At 44.0% G+C, this 13,357-nt stretch overlaps 1 protein-coding gene across 2 annotated transcripts in view; it reads right to left on the reverse strand.

The window, feature by feature from the left end:
* Nrde2 (NRDE-2, necessary for RNA interference, domain containing) overlaps nt 1-10,761 on the reverse strand; it is a 34,992-nt gene extending 24,231 nt beyond the window's left edge. Inside the window, exons 1-3 of one of the 2 annotated variants that reach the window (XM_021201864.2) lie at nt 10,456-10,761; nt 3,222-3,330; nt 1,792-2,025 (exon numbers count right to left, since the gene is read on the reverse strand). In XM_021201864.2, the coding sequence (XP_021057523.1) occupies nt 1,792-2,025; nt 3,222-3,330; nt 10,456-10,519 (407 nt within the window). In that variant the 5' untranslated portion in view covers nt 10,520-10,761. Of the gene's footprint in view, nt 1-1,791; nt 2,026-3,206; nt 3,331-10,455 lie in introns of both variants that reach the window. The other variant, XM_021201863.2, reaches the window with a different exon arrangement.
* Nucleotides 10,762-13,357: the final 2,596 nt, after the last annotated feature.

Consider the following 13,357-nt stretch of genomic DNA (forward strand, 5'->3'; position numbering starts at 1 on the left):
ACACACGCACACTCAAATACACACACTCAAATACACACACACTCAAATAAATACACATACACACACCCTCACACACACACACTCAAATACACACACACACTCAAATACACACACACACATTCACACACACACTCATACACACACATACACATTCTCACACACACACATACTCATATACACACATACACATTCACACACACACTCACACACACACACACACACATACACTCATACACACACATACATACACACACATATACAGGCATACATGAAAGAGTAAAAGATACTACATTAAACCATTGATGCAGTGAAAATGCTCGGTAGCAGACCCTACATCATGGGATGAGGGCCAGGAACACAATAGTCAGACAGCAAGGCAGCCATGATTCCTGCCCTCCTAAACTCAGTCCCTTCTGAACATTTTTGCTAGATGCTCTCATTCCCCCTCCAACAACAAGCATGGGTGGCAGCCATGGGCCCTAAGCTACGGAGTGTTGAGCAAATCAGCTCTCCTGAGCCCTCGGTCACCAACACTACCGGGTACCCTGGAAGACTGCAGTGTTGGCCCCTGGTGGAAATAGGGCCAGGTTCCAGGTCCGCAGCTACAGAGTGCTCTCTGACATCAGCAGAGCTCCCAAGCACATAACCAAAGTGCACTATCCTCGGGAAGATACAAAAATCTCAATGGCACCACCTTCTTGTGTGCCATTAAGGAAAAAAATATAGCCAGGCAGTGATGGCGCATGCCTTTATCCCAGCACTTGGGCGGCAGAGGCAGGCGGATTTCTGAGTTCCAGGTCTATATATATTTCTCTCTTGTATAACACAAAAGGAAAACAAAAAAAGAAAGAAAGAGAGAGAGGGAGGGAGGGAGGGATGGAGGGAGGGAGGGAGGAAGGAAGTTAGTTAAATGAATAATAACTGAGGTAGTATAATGGCTAATATTGACTATAAAATCAACAAGATCTAGAACCAACTAGGAGACAAGCCTCCTGACACAACAGCCTCTAGGCCCACTGCCCTACTCCTGCTGCCAGGACCTCCCTGCTACCACAGGCCATATTCTACAACTGTGAGCAGGGAAAACAAATTGTTCCTCCTCCCCTAAGTTGCTTCAGTCAGGGTGTTTCATCACACAACAGACAAGTACCTAATGCAGTAGCTTTCCCACAGCCACCTGCATCAGCTAATATCCATTTCCATGCAGCAGGGCACTCACCTAAGCAGAGGCAAAGCCATACTGAACGGCTACACTGTTCCAGGTAAGACTTGAGCTCTTTGCTCAAGGTAGATGGCAGAGTGGGGTATGGGGATAACTAAAGGCCCACGGAACAGAGTACCATGGCCATCAACACAGTGCTTCCAAAGAAACATGAAGAAAGAAAGGGGAAAGGACAAACCCGTTATTTAAAAGCTGTGTTAGCTGTAACCAAAAAGAAAGCAGGATATGTGTGTCCACTGGAGTGACTGAACACACCAAGGCGAGGGAGAGCCATCTTCTGCTCCTAAGTGGGGAACCTGTTGCTCCGCACTGCATGGACACACACAGCAATACACGGCACATGCGCCGTCTCCCAGAATCAGGCCAGGTGTGGTGGCGCACACCGACAATCCTACCACATGGGAGATGGAGACAGAGATCAGCAGTTCAAGGCTGCTCTCTGCTACACAGCAGGCCTCTCTTTTGATCAACTGGCTAAACAAACATCCAGATGTCTAACTGATTGTTAGGAACACTTAGGAAAGAACCATCGCGTGTAAAACACCCCTGCATCTGAGCGCACGACCCACCAGGGTTTCTCAGCTTCCTTCTGGCCATCCCTGATGCTTCGGGAAGCCCTGTCCTTCCCAGCCTCTGTGTCCGACTCAGAGCCACTGCTGCTCGACTGCTCACGCCTCCTCTTGCTTTTCTTGGGGTGCTGGTGCTTCCTTTTCTTCTTTTTCTCCTTCTTCTTCTTCCTGCTGATCTGTGTGAGCTTCTCACTAGTGGCGCTCTCCCCTGGGGGCTCTGACTTCAGAGGACTCCTGTTGGAAAAACCAACACTATTTGTAAAAGAGAAACAGGAAAATCAAATCACACTGACAATACTGAACGAGAGGCATGGACGCCAGCACTGCTCCCTCCTAGCCCGTACGCTACACGGGACCTTCCTGGATTAAACTCACCTTAGAGACCTCAGGACTGAACCCAAGTCAGAACAGGGGAGGAAACTCTCCTAACACTCTGCCAGCCAGTGCTTCTCACTCCTCCCGACACTGTGACCTTTAGTGCAGCTCCACATGTTGTGGTGACCCTCAACCGTAACATTATTTTTGTTGCTACTTTATGACTGTCATTTTTTCCTACTGTTATAAATCATAACATACATATCTGTGTTTTCTGATGGTTTTAGGCAACTCCCGTGAAAGGTCCATTTGACCCCCCAGGGGGTTGTGACCCACAGGTTGAGAACTGCTGCTCTAAACCCTTTTCTCCCTATGTACACAGCCGTAATGGAAGCAATCTACCAGTCGCTCTATCAAACTGTGTGGCAACATTACAAGAGGACTGCTATGAGCCCGGTGACCATCCTAAGGGAAGAAAGGCTTTACTGTGGTCATGGCCCTTCTCTGTAAAGGTGACAGCAGCTCTTCTTCCTCAGAGAAGAGGAGCCAATTATGAACTCCCTCCTGGTCATCAGCTATCGATTCCACAGGCTTCCTGTGTATGGGGAATAGGAGGCTTTCACCATGTTAATGAGGCCAGCTAGTCTATATTTACAAAAGTACATTTCTCAGATCAATGGTCTACAAAACTTCTTTCACAGCCACAGAAGATGTGTGTCATCTGGCTCCCCAATGAGCTTAGGAGATTCAGCCTCTGTTATCTTATATCAGCTATTTTTATCCTTGTTGAAGATGAAACTAAAGAAATACCCAAATTAACAATATTCTAAAGGTCACTAATGAGGTCAATGAAGTTACCAGAGAGTCACAATGATGCAATTTCCCTCATGGCCTAATTATAAGCATTAACTGTGTCACGGACTTTTGCCACTGCTATACAAAGGGGAAAAGGCAGAATCCATAGGAGTTAGTGACGGAAGATGGTCACAGATTGCCTGTCCACTGTGAGCAAAAGGAACCCTACTCAGCTCTTCCACCCCAGGGCTTTTAGGGAGCATCACTAAAGCTAAGCTATGAACGGAGCACAAGACTAAACTCACCTGTTAAACAAGTACCTTGGCGGTGGTGACCCTTCAGAAGCAAGGGCTGTGACCTCTTCAGTTTGTCGGCTCAGAGAAGTTAGATTTCCAACACGAAAGCTTGGGTTGCTCAGCCAATCTAACTCTGCACATGCAAGAGAGGGAATCGAAAGACGACCTTAGTACCACAGGCCTTCTAGCCCAGGAACCCACCCATGCTATCAGCTGGCGTCTGCACTCACAGCCCTTATCAGCCAGTATCTTGTGCAGTCTGCAGAAACCAAGTGGAATCCATGAAATTTTTATTTCACAGGGTATGGTGCTTTAGCACATTCTAAAATATTTAAGATTGAAATCCTCTTGCAATATCAGGCTGTGGCTTGAATAAAAGCCACATAATGAAAGTGGTCTAAAAGACAAAATTTCATGCGTGCCGGAACATCTCAATGCATCTGGTCTTAGAAAATCAGTTCTCTTCCCACAGGAAGACACATGGAGACAGAGACAGGACCATGAGATCAAGTCCACCCTGGGCTACTCGGAGAGTTCTAATCCAGTTCACAACCTGACAAGATCCTGTGTCCACTGCTTTCCATCTGGAGGGACGGGTACCACTCAAGAGACACCCCATGCTCTACACTAGCTGAGTCTCAAGCAAACTTGTTCTTATATCAGTATCCTTTGGAAATACAAATGCTGAACTTTAATACTGAAATGTATTAACATTAATGATTACTAGTGGATAGTGCTATTAAATGTTGATAATCTTTAGCTTATCTATAAATTCTAACTTCCTTTTTTAATGATTTATTTACTTTTATTTTATGTGCATTGGTGTTTTGCCTCTGGAACAAAACATTGGTGGTGTCTGCCCTCTGGAACTGTCAAACCCCCTGGAGCTGGGGTTACAGACAGCTGTAAGTTGCCATGTGGATGCTAGGAATTGATCCCAAGTCCTCTAGAAGAGCAACTAGTGCTCTTAACTGTTGATCCATCTCTCCAGCTCCCTCAACCTTTTACATAATTTCTATTGCATTATTTATTTAGTTGGGGGGAGACCAGAGAATAACTTTTGAGTGTTAGTTCCTTCCATCATGGAGGGTCCAGGGATTGAACTCAGGTCATCACACTTGGTGACAAGCGCTTTCACTAACTAGCCTAGCCATCTCTGTCCCTCTAACTTCTAACAAACAATTCTATTTACATTTCTTACTTTACAACTCTACCGAGTCCTCCCCACATTTCTAAGCCCTAACTGTGGTAGGAAAGAAAGAAGCATGGGATGGCACAGTGGAGGAGCCACAGAAAGGTCCTGCTCCTTCACATGCTGAGCATGCAAAGGCTTGGGACATACAAGAGGATGGCAGCTGAGACTTCAAGTGATGTATCATAAAATTCACCCCTGCAGCAACAACAACAGCTTTGAGTATATTTAGGAGTGTGCAGCCACCTCCGTAACTGGACATTTTCATCCTCCTGTGAAGAATAGCCCTGACTTGTTCCTCACCCCCATGCTCTACCGCCCGCCTCCCGCCTCAGCCTTATGTAATCACTCATCTACTTTCTGTCTCCATGGATTTGCCTGCTTGGTACATTTCATATAAACAAGCTCACATGCTATGTGGTGTCTTGTAAACTGTTTTTTTTCACCTTCTGGTTTGCAAGGTTCATTCAAGCTACATCCATACATCATTATATCATTCTTTCTTACTGCTAAATAATACAGCATTTGACGGATGTAATGATGTGACATACTGCGTCTATCATCAGCCAGCTGTCACTTGGGTTATTTCTTTTCTGTGGCTATTGTGACAATGCTGCTAAGAGCATTCATATACAAGCTCTCCAGGGTGGATATTTAGACAATTGCTAGGTGATATCGTAAAGCACGTCAACATTCCAAGGAACTGACAAGACCATGTGTTTTACCAAACAGTTGCATCATCTGACTCCCATTAACAGCACACGAGGATTCCATTTTTATGTATCTAACTAACATTTCTGGTTGTTTTTCCAGTTACCATCATCCTAGCAGGTAGGACGTTACTTCATTGTGGCTTTGTTGCCATTTCCCTTATGATGATAATAATGTCAACATCTTTTTACTTAGATATTGGCCATCCATGTATGATCTCCAGAGAAACAGCTATTCTAATCATGTACCCATTTCTAAATATGGTCCTCTTAGTATTGAGTTCCACAAGTTTGTTTGTTTATTTGTTTGTTTATATTCTGGAATCTAGTCCCCCATGGTAACTACACGTTAATAAAGAGAGGAAGACAGCAAGCAAGCTCCCTGAAGACTTTGCCTAACTCACTGCCACAGTCCCAGCAGCTAGGACAATACTCCCAATACAGCAGGTGGTCAACAAATAATTACAGGAAAGAGGAATGAGGAAGGGAAGATATCAAAGGAGAAAAGAAATATTTAAAATCAGGGGAAAAAAATTAATGTAAGTGCCCACAGTAGGCCAACACCTGGATAGGCATGTACAGCCACACATCTTTCAATCCTCATAACTAGTTCTAGGGAAGTACTGTACCCTACTTTACAGACATGGAAATAGGGCTTGAAGGAAGTAAGTAATCTGTAAAGCCCTATCTAGTAAATGTTCAACAACTGCTCGTACAGTCTTTCTCCTGTCTCCTGTTCTCTCCGAGATTCATTCCTTTCCCTTGGGCCTAATTCCTGGCAAGAGCTAAGTGAAAATAGTCCTTGTTGCTCACTGAGATCGGAATATTTCCATAACAGATTCTACCATAAACAAAGGGGAAGTGGGAGAGATGGAACAAACGGTGCACAGGGAGAGATGTTCTCCCAGTATCCCAGTGGATCGTCACGCCACCAACACGCTCAACAGTGACGGCAGGTGAAGAAGTGTGGAGAAACACAAGCCTCTACACAAGGCTGCTGGGGTACAGTGTGTGAGGGTGTGTCTCTTCAATATTTATTTGAATTCGATCTGTTATTTAATCGCTAATTCTTACAGCAATATGCAGCAGTATGTAGCAGAGAGCTCTTGCCGGCAGAACTCTAGGGTTGCCATATCTATGGCCTGTAACTGGGTTTTCTATTGAGTAAATCTTTCTCACCTGCCTAAGGCAATCTAGGATTGTATCTGATTGGCTGGAAAAAAAAAAAAAATGAGCTGATGACCCATAGCTGGGCAGGAAGTAGAGGGCAGATCTTCCAGGCAGAGAGAGAGATGCTGGGAGAAGATTCGACAGGGACAGACCAGAGCCGAGCAGATAGAGCAGGCCACATGGCCAGATGTAGTACCAGGATTAGTTGAGTTAGAGTAGCTGGGAGAATGCCCCCACAAACCACCTAAGATTTTAAATATTAAAAAGCCTCTGTGTCATTATTTATATCACTGGCGGGTTCGAGATAGTCCCACTATACAAGGTAACACAGAGGACTCACCAAAGGCCTTCAGAGAGGGCCTGTCCGGCCTCCTCTGAAAACAGCTAAGGGTTTGCCACATGCAACCACTGAGAAAGAAGACCCTTCTAAAGAACTCAAACCTGAGTTCAAATTCCCAGCCTCCACATGGTGGCTCATAACCATCTATAATGAGGTCTGATGCCCTCTTCTGGTGTGCAGGCGAGCATGCAGATAGAGCACTCATATACATAAAATAAGTTAATTAATTTTAAAAACCTGTAACTCTTGGGTTATGAACTCAGATCAGAGACAGGCCTGACAGGCCAGTCTTGTGGTAACACATTAACTGGACACACATATTACAAGTTCCAACCCTGGAAGCATTTGAGAGATGCTTCCACACCTCATCCACAGATTTTAAACTTTTTTTAACCGAGGAACTGTAAAACAAAATCTCTGAGTTCAACAGAAAGAACAGTAACAGCAGGGACGCCCTGGCTGCAAGCCTGCTGCCTACAGAGGCTGAATGAATGGCCAAGGGCAGATATTTAAGCCTGGATGTTCCTTTCTTCCTCTAGGGCTCTGCACCATACATACCATGGGGCTACTCTGAACTTCAACTAAAGTCTCCTGACAGGTACATAAATAAGGCTGCCAGGGCAATTTCCAAGTTGTGACTTCATTATCTGCTTGTCCATCTTCCTAGACCAACTTCCTATGCCAACTCAAATCCTGCTAAGGATAGGTTAATCATTATTAGTGTGGCAAGGGCGTATGACTTCAATTACAGCTCTGGAGATAAAGGCAGATCTCTATGACTTTGAGGCCCATTTAAAAACAAAACAAAAAGTGGCAATTAACAAATAACAAGTAAACAAACAAACAAACCAACAACCCAGGGCTGGGGAAATGGCCCCATGGTGGAGAGCACCAGCTGCTCTTCCAGAGGGTCCCAGTTTGACTCCCAGAACCCACATGGCAGCTCACGAGCATTTGTAACTCTGTTCCAAGGAACCTAACAGAGCCTCTTCTAGCCTCTGAGGACAGCAGGCACACAAGTGGCACAGACCTACATGCAGACAAAACACTGACATACATACCTACATACAAACATACATGCTCTTCAAGTCAAACACAACTGGTCTGCAAGTCTTTCATCTTCGTTTCCAGCTCCTCCTCCTGCTCATCGCTTACAAACTAGAAGCACCTTGAGGGTGGGAGCCATGACGACTCACTCTCGCACTCCTATTACAGTGCCATAGCATAAAATATCGACTCAATAAGTATCTGTTGAAATGCATTGAAGATGTGAAGTCTTTATCTTCATACCAAAGGCTCTAACCTCCTCCAAAAGTCCAATCAAAGTATGAAGCGCAGCCATTGTATGACTCGTCCGCTCTTTACAGCAACTGTGTAGTCAGTCATTAGATTACCTGCTATGTACCCTAGCACAATTCCAGGTACTGGGGAGACCGTGATGGACAAGACAGCATCCACTCATATGATGCTTATACTTGATCACATCCTTGACTGTCAGATGACACACCCGAGTTGTGAGATTCAATTTTTAGTGGCACAGAATCCTGGACAGACATCTAACATTAAAAAAGACATTTGATTCATCAGGTTGCTAAGTCCTTTTCTTTTTCTTCTTTCATTTTTGTTTTTATTTTAATTTGAAGTTACAAATGCTTGTGAGCTGCCATGTGGGTGCTAGGAATTGAACCTGGCTCCTCTGGAAGAGCAGTCAGTGTGCTTTTAACTGATTGAACCATCTCTCCAGGCTACTAAGTCCCTTTCAGTGGTTACTTAACAATCTCATAACTTGGAGTGCCTGACAGAAATCAAGTATGTACTTATTAACACTAGGCAGGGTGCTGTGTGAGTGTGTGTGTGTGTGTGTGTGTGTGTATACTTTTGTCACTAAGCAGGGTGTAATATATATGTACTTACATCACCAAGCAGGTAGAATATACTATAGAAAGGAGCAGCCTCTGGAGCTTAAGAGGGAAATCTGGAAAACCTGACCTCTGGGAATCAGCACAGAAACCTCGGGTTAGCAACTGCTCAGAGCCTGGCATTGTACCTCACACATCCTTGCATATAAGAAAGGAAGAGAGGAGTCGGGTGTGGTGGCGCACACCTTTAATCCCAACACTCAGGAGGCAGAGGCAGGTGGATTTCTGAGTTCGAGGCCACCCTGGTCTACAGAGTGAGCTCCAGGACAGCCAGGGCTACACAGAGAAACCCTGTCTCGAAAAGCCAAAAAAAAAAAAAATAAAAAAAAAAAAAAAAAGAAAGGAAGGAAGAGAGGGAACTATCCTCCACAACGCCACTTCACGTGCGGACTACCCACAGCTGGGACCCACAGCACCTACACATACCTTCAGAGAAATCTGACAGAGGTAAGCTAACAGCCCATCACCGAGGACTCACTGACATACCTCTGTGGTGAGTTTACTGAGGCACTCCACTGAAAAGGCCTGTGTTCAGTACCAGCAAAGGCAGAGGGGCAAACCAGCATGAATAAGCTTCAACTTTAAAAACTAGGTAACTTTATAAGTGGGTATCACATCCAAGTTCAATATCCATTTCTGTTACTCGTCCTAACAATGTAGCACTGGCTTCTAGTCTGTTTACGTGAACTCAGAGATGAGGGGCCACTCCTCCAGAGGTAAACCATTCAAACAGCATTTCCAGGGCGGATAATAAAAATAAGTTAGCAATTACATTAATGAAGATATTTGTTCTTTTGAGAATAAGCCATTCATTTTGATTAGGGCCCCCATTTTCTGGTTGCTGGAAGCTAAAACTCACTTGTACAAAAAGCACCAGCTGAGCTTGAATTCAGAGATCCACCTGCCTCTGCCTCCCAAGTGCTGAAATGAACGGTGTATGCCACCACTGCCAGCCCTTCAAACTGATCTTACACTTTCAGTATTAGATGTATTTTCTGCATTTGCCTGCCATGGTTAACTTCATTATACCTGACACTTGTCTTAACATTTAGAATACACACACAGTTCTCTAGTCCCTTGCTTCTCTTCCGCAGCCCCTTGAAGGTCCCTGAATTTTTTTTTTTTTTAAGATTAATTTATTTATTGTATATAAGTACGCTGTAGCTGTCTTCAGACACTCCAGAAGAGGGCGTCAGATCTTGTTACAGATGGTTATGAGCCACCATGTTGTTGCTGGGATTTGAACTCCGGACCTTTGGAAGAGCAGTCGGTGCTCTTACCCACTGAGCCATCTCACCAGCCCCCGGTCCCTGAATTCTTAGCTATACAAATCATATCCTCTTGAAGACATTCCAAAATTCCGAACGTTTCATTTTTATGGAATGGCTGACTGGGGCTCACCTATGCCATTTGTAGCATTCTACCTTAAGACTGATTTCTTTCTTTGTTGTTACTCAGTTCCGTTCATGCAACAGGTTGCAGTATCAATCCTGACACACTTATTGAATACGTCTATATTTTGGGCCTGTGCTGACAAATAAGTGTGCTACAATGAATAGACAAGTCTCGGACTTTGTTGAGAGTTACAGTTTAGTAAGGAAAAATCAGAATTACGCTAACCACAATTACAAGTGTTTTAAGAGGGTTTCTTTTGCAATGGAGTTTTATCATTGCAACTTCTAGGAGAATGAAACCCAAACATACGGTAAGGTTAGAGCCAGACATCACCCTCCCCTTACTTGACCACCGTAGTGCCTGAGCGAGCCTCTGGCTCTACACTTCAGACAAGACCCAGAAGGCTTTGCAGCGCCGCAAAGAACTCTGGGATACAGGTGGATAAACAAAGCAAAGAAAAAGGCCATGACCCAGGCCCGAAAATCTACCATTAATTTCATCGATGTCTTTTTCGATTCTTTGGGGTGCTTACCTTTCCTGGATGCCCCATCACCGGAGGCCTCACTTACGTCCGCAAAGGCCGGGAACAGCGCCATGATCACAGGCCGCACCACCACTCCTGCCACAGAAATGGCGCCGTCTGGAGAGCTCTGGTTGGAGGACGCTGAATTCGCGAGGCACTCTGGGAAATGTAGTTCTTCCTGCACTCGTCGAGGCTTAACCCCTGGGCAAGGCGGTGCGGAGACCCAAAGGGTAGAGAGGGGAGGAGGGGAAAGGATGAGAACGAGGAAGAACTGTTTCCTTGTAGTTAGTGCCCTCCGGCTTCACTGAACGCTGGACAAGCAGGAACCGGAAGAGGAAGTTGGGAGGGAGGGAAGGCGTGGAAACTGGAATTCAGCTCCACTGGTAAAAGCACCCTGCCTCTTTTAAACTGGGTCAAAGTAATCAAATTCTGTAAGCTTCATTTTCCTCCTCTGCAAGATGGTGTCTGTGAGTGTGTGTGTGTATACGTACACATATACATGTACAAATTGCAATTGTTCCACCCATAATAAGCATTTGAAAGTTGGCTTTAAACTGGGTGTGGGGGCGAACCCCCTTTAAATCCCAACACTCGGAGGTAGACACAAGTGGATCTCAGTGAGTTTGACACCAGCTGGTCTACATAGTAATTTCAATGAGAGTCAGAACTATATAGAGACGATGTCTGCAAAAAAGCCCAAAAGAAAGAAAAGAAAAATTAGCTTCTATGTGAGATGTGATAAGTTCCACGGCAAAATGTAAGTGATCCAAATATAAGTTGCCATTTTAAATACCCTAGGAATACAGAAGAGTACAAAGTCCCAATAAGGTAAAGGTCTTTGACAATAAATACATGTATTTACCTAGAAAGTATTTTTGAGATTCCCCTTTAAAAAAAAAAAAAAAAAAAAGGTTGGGTGCAGGAGCCAATGAAATGACTCAGATAATAAAGGTACTGTCAAGCAAGCTTGGATACCTGAGTTCTGTCCAGAATCCACAAAGCTGCCGTCTGACCTCCAAGTGTACCACAATAATAATAAAGTAAAACAAGCTAAACCCAGAGATGTGACTCTAATCATCTAAACAAAGGAATGGATGGAAACCTATCCAAGCAGCGCCTGCGTACCATGTAAACTGTGTGTGTCCAAAATAAATGTCCTTCAAGTTTTCAGGTCACTAAAAGTACTTGGAAAAAGGAGGCCAGTAGAATCCACCACATGTCTTCAACTGTAAATCTCAAGTTCCGCCAAACCTGACAGTAAGTTATCTCAGTTGATTAAATCAATATCTGCACCAGGGCATGGTGATGCACACCTTTAATCCCAGCACTCTGGAGTCAGAGGCACTGGGTCTCTGTGAGTTTGAGGCCAGTCTGATCAACAAAGCAAGTTTCAGGACAGCCAGGGCTACACTGAGAAATCCTGTCTCAAAACAAAACAAAAAACAGCGATATCTACCTTCTCTTCAGGTAACTAAAATGGTTACAGTCTTTTCCCAATGCTTCATCTCTTTCTACTCCAGAAAAATAAGAATTAAATGTGAAAGGCTTCAAAAAAGTTTTTTGAAAGCCATGATAATATATTGATAACAAGGAATCTTGTTGTAGTGGGTATTTGTGTATTTACAAACATGTAAGAGACTTTTCGTAAGCAATTCATAAGGACAACTTAATATATAATCAAGTTACTGATACAGATTTCTGAAGTTTTGTTTTCTGGGAGGACTTTTACCTTTTTAAAATTTGTGTGTGGGGGGGTGTGAGTGTGGGGGGGGGGTGTCATTAGGCTTATGTGGCAGGAGCTGATGGCCACTGAAACATCTCACCTGCCCTGTCTTTTGGTTTTAGTTTTGTTTTGTTTTGTTTTGTTTTTTTAGATAGTTCTCACTATGTAATACAGGCTCAAACTCTTCATCCTCTTGCCTTTCTCTCAATTAAAACAAAACTTCACTTTTGGTGTAACATAATAGTAAACTTTGCAAAGGTCTAGCAGACACAGCCATTTGTATAGAGCATGTAGCTTTCACTCTAACAAAAGTTGAAAAAACAGATTCTCTATGTAGCCTAGGCTGTCCTGGAACTCTCTGTGTAGATCAGGTTGGCCTCAAATTCACAGAGATCTGCCTGTCTCTGCTTTGCAAGTGTTGAGATTAAAGGTATGTACCATAATGCCCAGTACATTTGAAATGTACAAAATTAAAATTTCAGTGTAGCTGCCACAGAGACTGGAAATCCTGCTTGGTCTCCAGTGTTTCTATGTGATCCTTTTCTGAAAAAGTGACTTTTGGTTTAAATGATCAGCGTTCAAGTGGTAAAGGTCAGTGTTTAAGAACACTTGCTGCCCTTACAGAGGACTGGGTTGTTATTTTTTTCAACATTTGTAAGGGTGAAAGCTACGTGCTCCACACAAATGGGCATAGGACTAAATTTGCTATGGCTGTGATTGCCAGACCTTTACAAAATTTACTACTACTATGTTAAACTAAACCTTACATATTGAACTAGACCTGGTGGTGCACACCTTTAATCCCAGCACTTGAAAGGCAGAGGCAAGTGGATCTCTAAGTTGGAGGCCAGCCTGGTCTACAGAGTGAGTTCCAGGACAGCCAGGGCTACACAGAGAAACCCTGTCTCAAGAAAAAAGGGAAGTTTTGAATATTCTTTTCTGCCTAGAAAACCCACCACAAAGGATATGAGAACAACTGACTTACTCTAGCTTCCATCTGTAAACTCTGGGTATTTCCAGTGTAGATGCCAGGGATTTCTCAACACAAACCAGAAATGGTTTCAGGTCACCGATTGCCTCTATGGATATATGGCTAAGGGAAGTGTCACCATCCATATATAAAGAAAGGCCCCTCTGATCTCTCTCTCTCTCTCTCTCTCTCTCTCTCTCTCTCTCTCTCTCTCTCTC

This window comes from Mus pahari, chromosome 7 (assembly GCF_900095145.1).
Source record: "Mus pahari chromosome 7, PAHARI_EIJ_v1.1, whole genome shotgun sequence".
Lineage (NCBI taxonomy): Eukaryota > Metazoa > Chordata > Mammalia > Rodentia > Muridae > Mus > Mus pahari.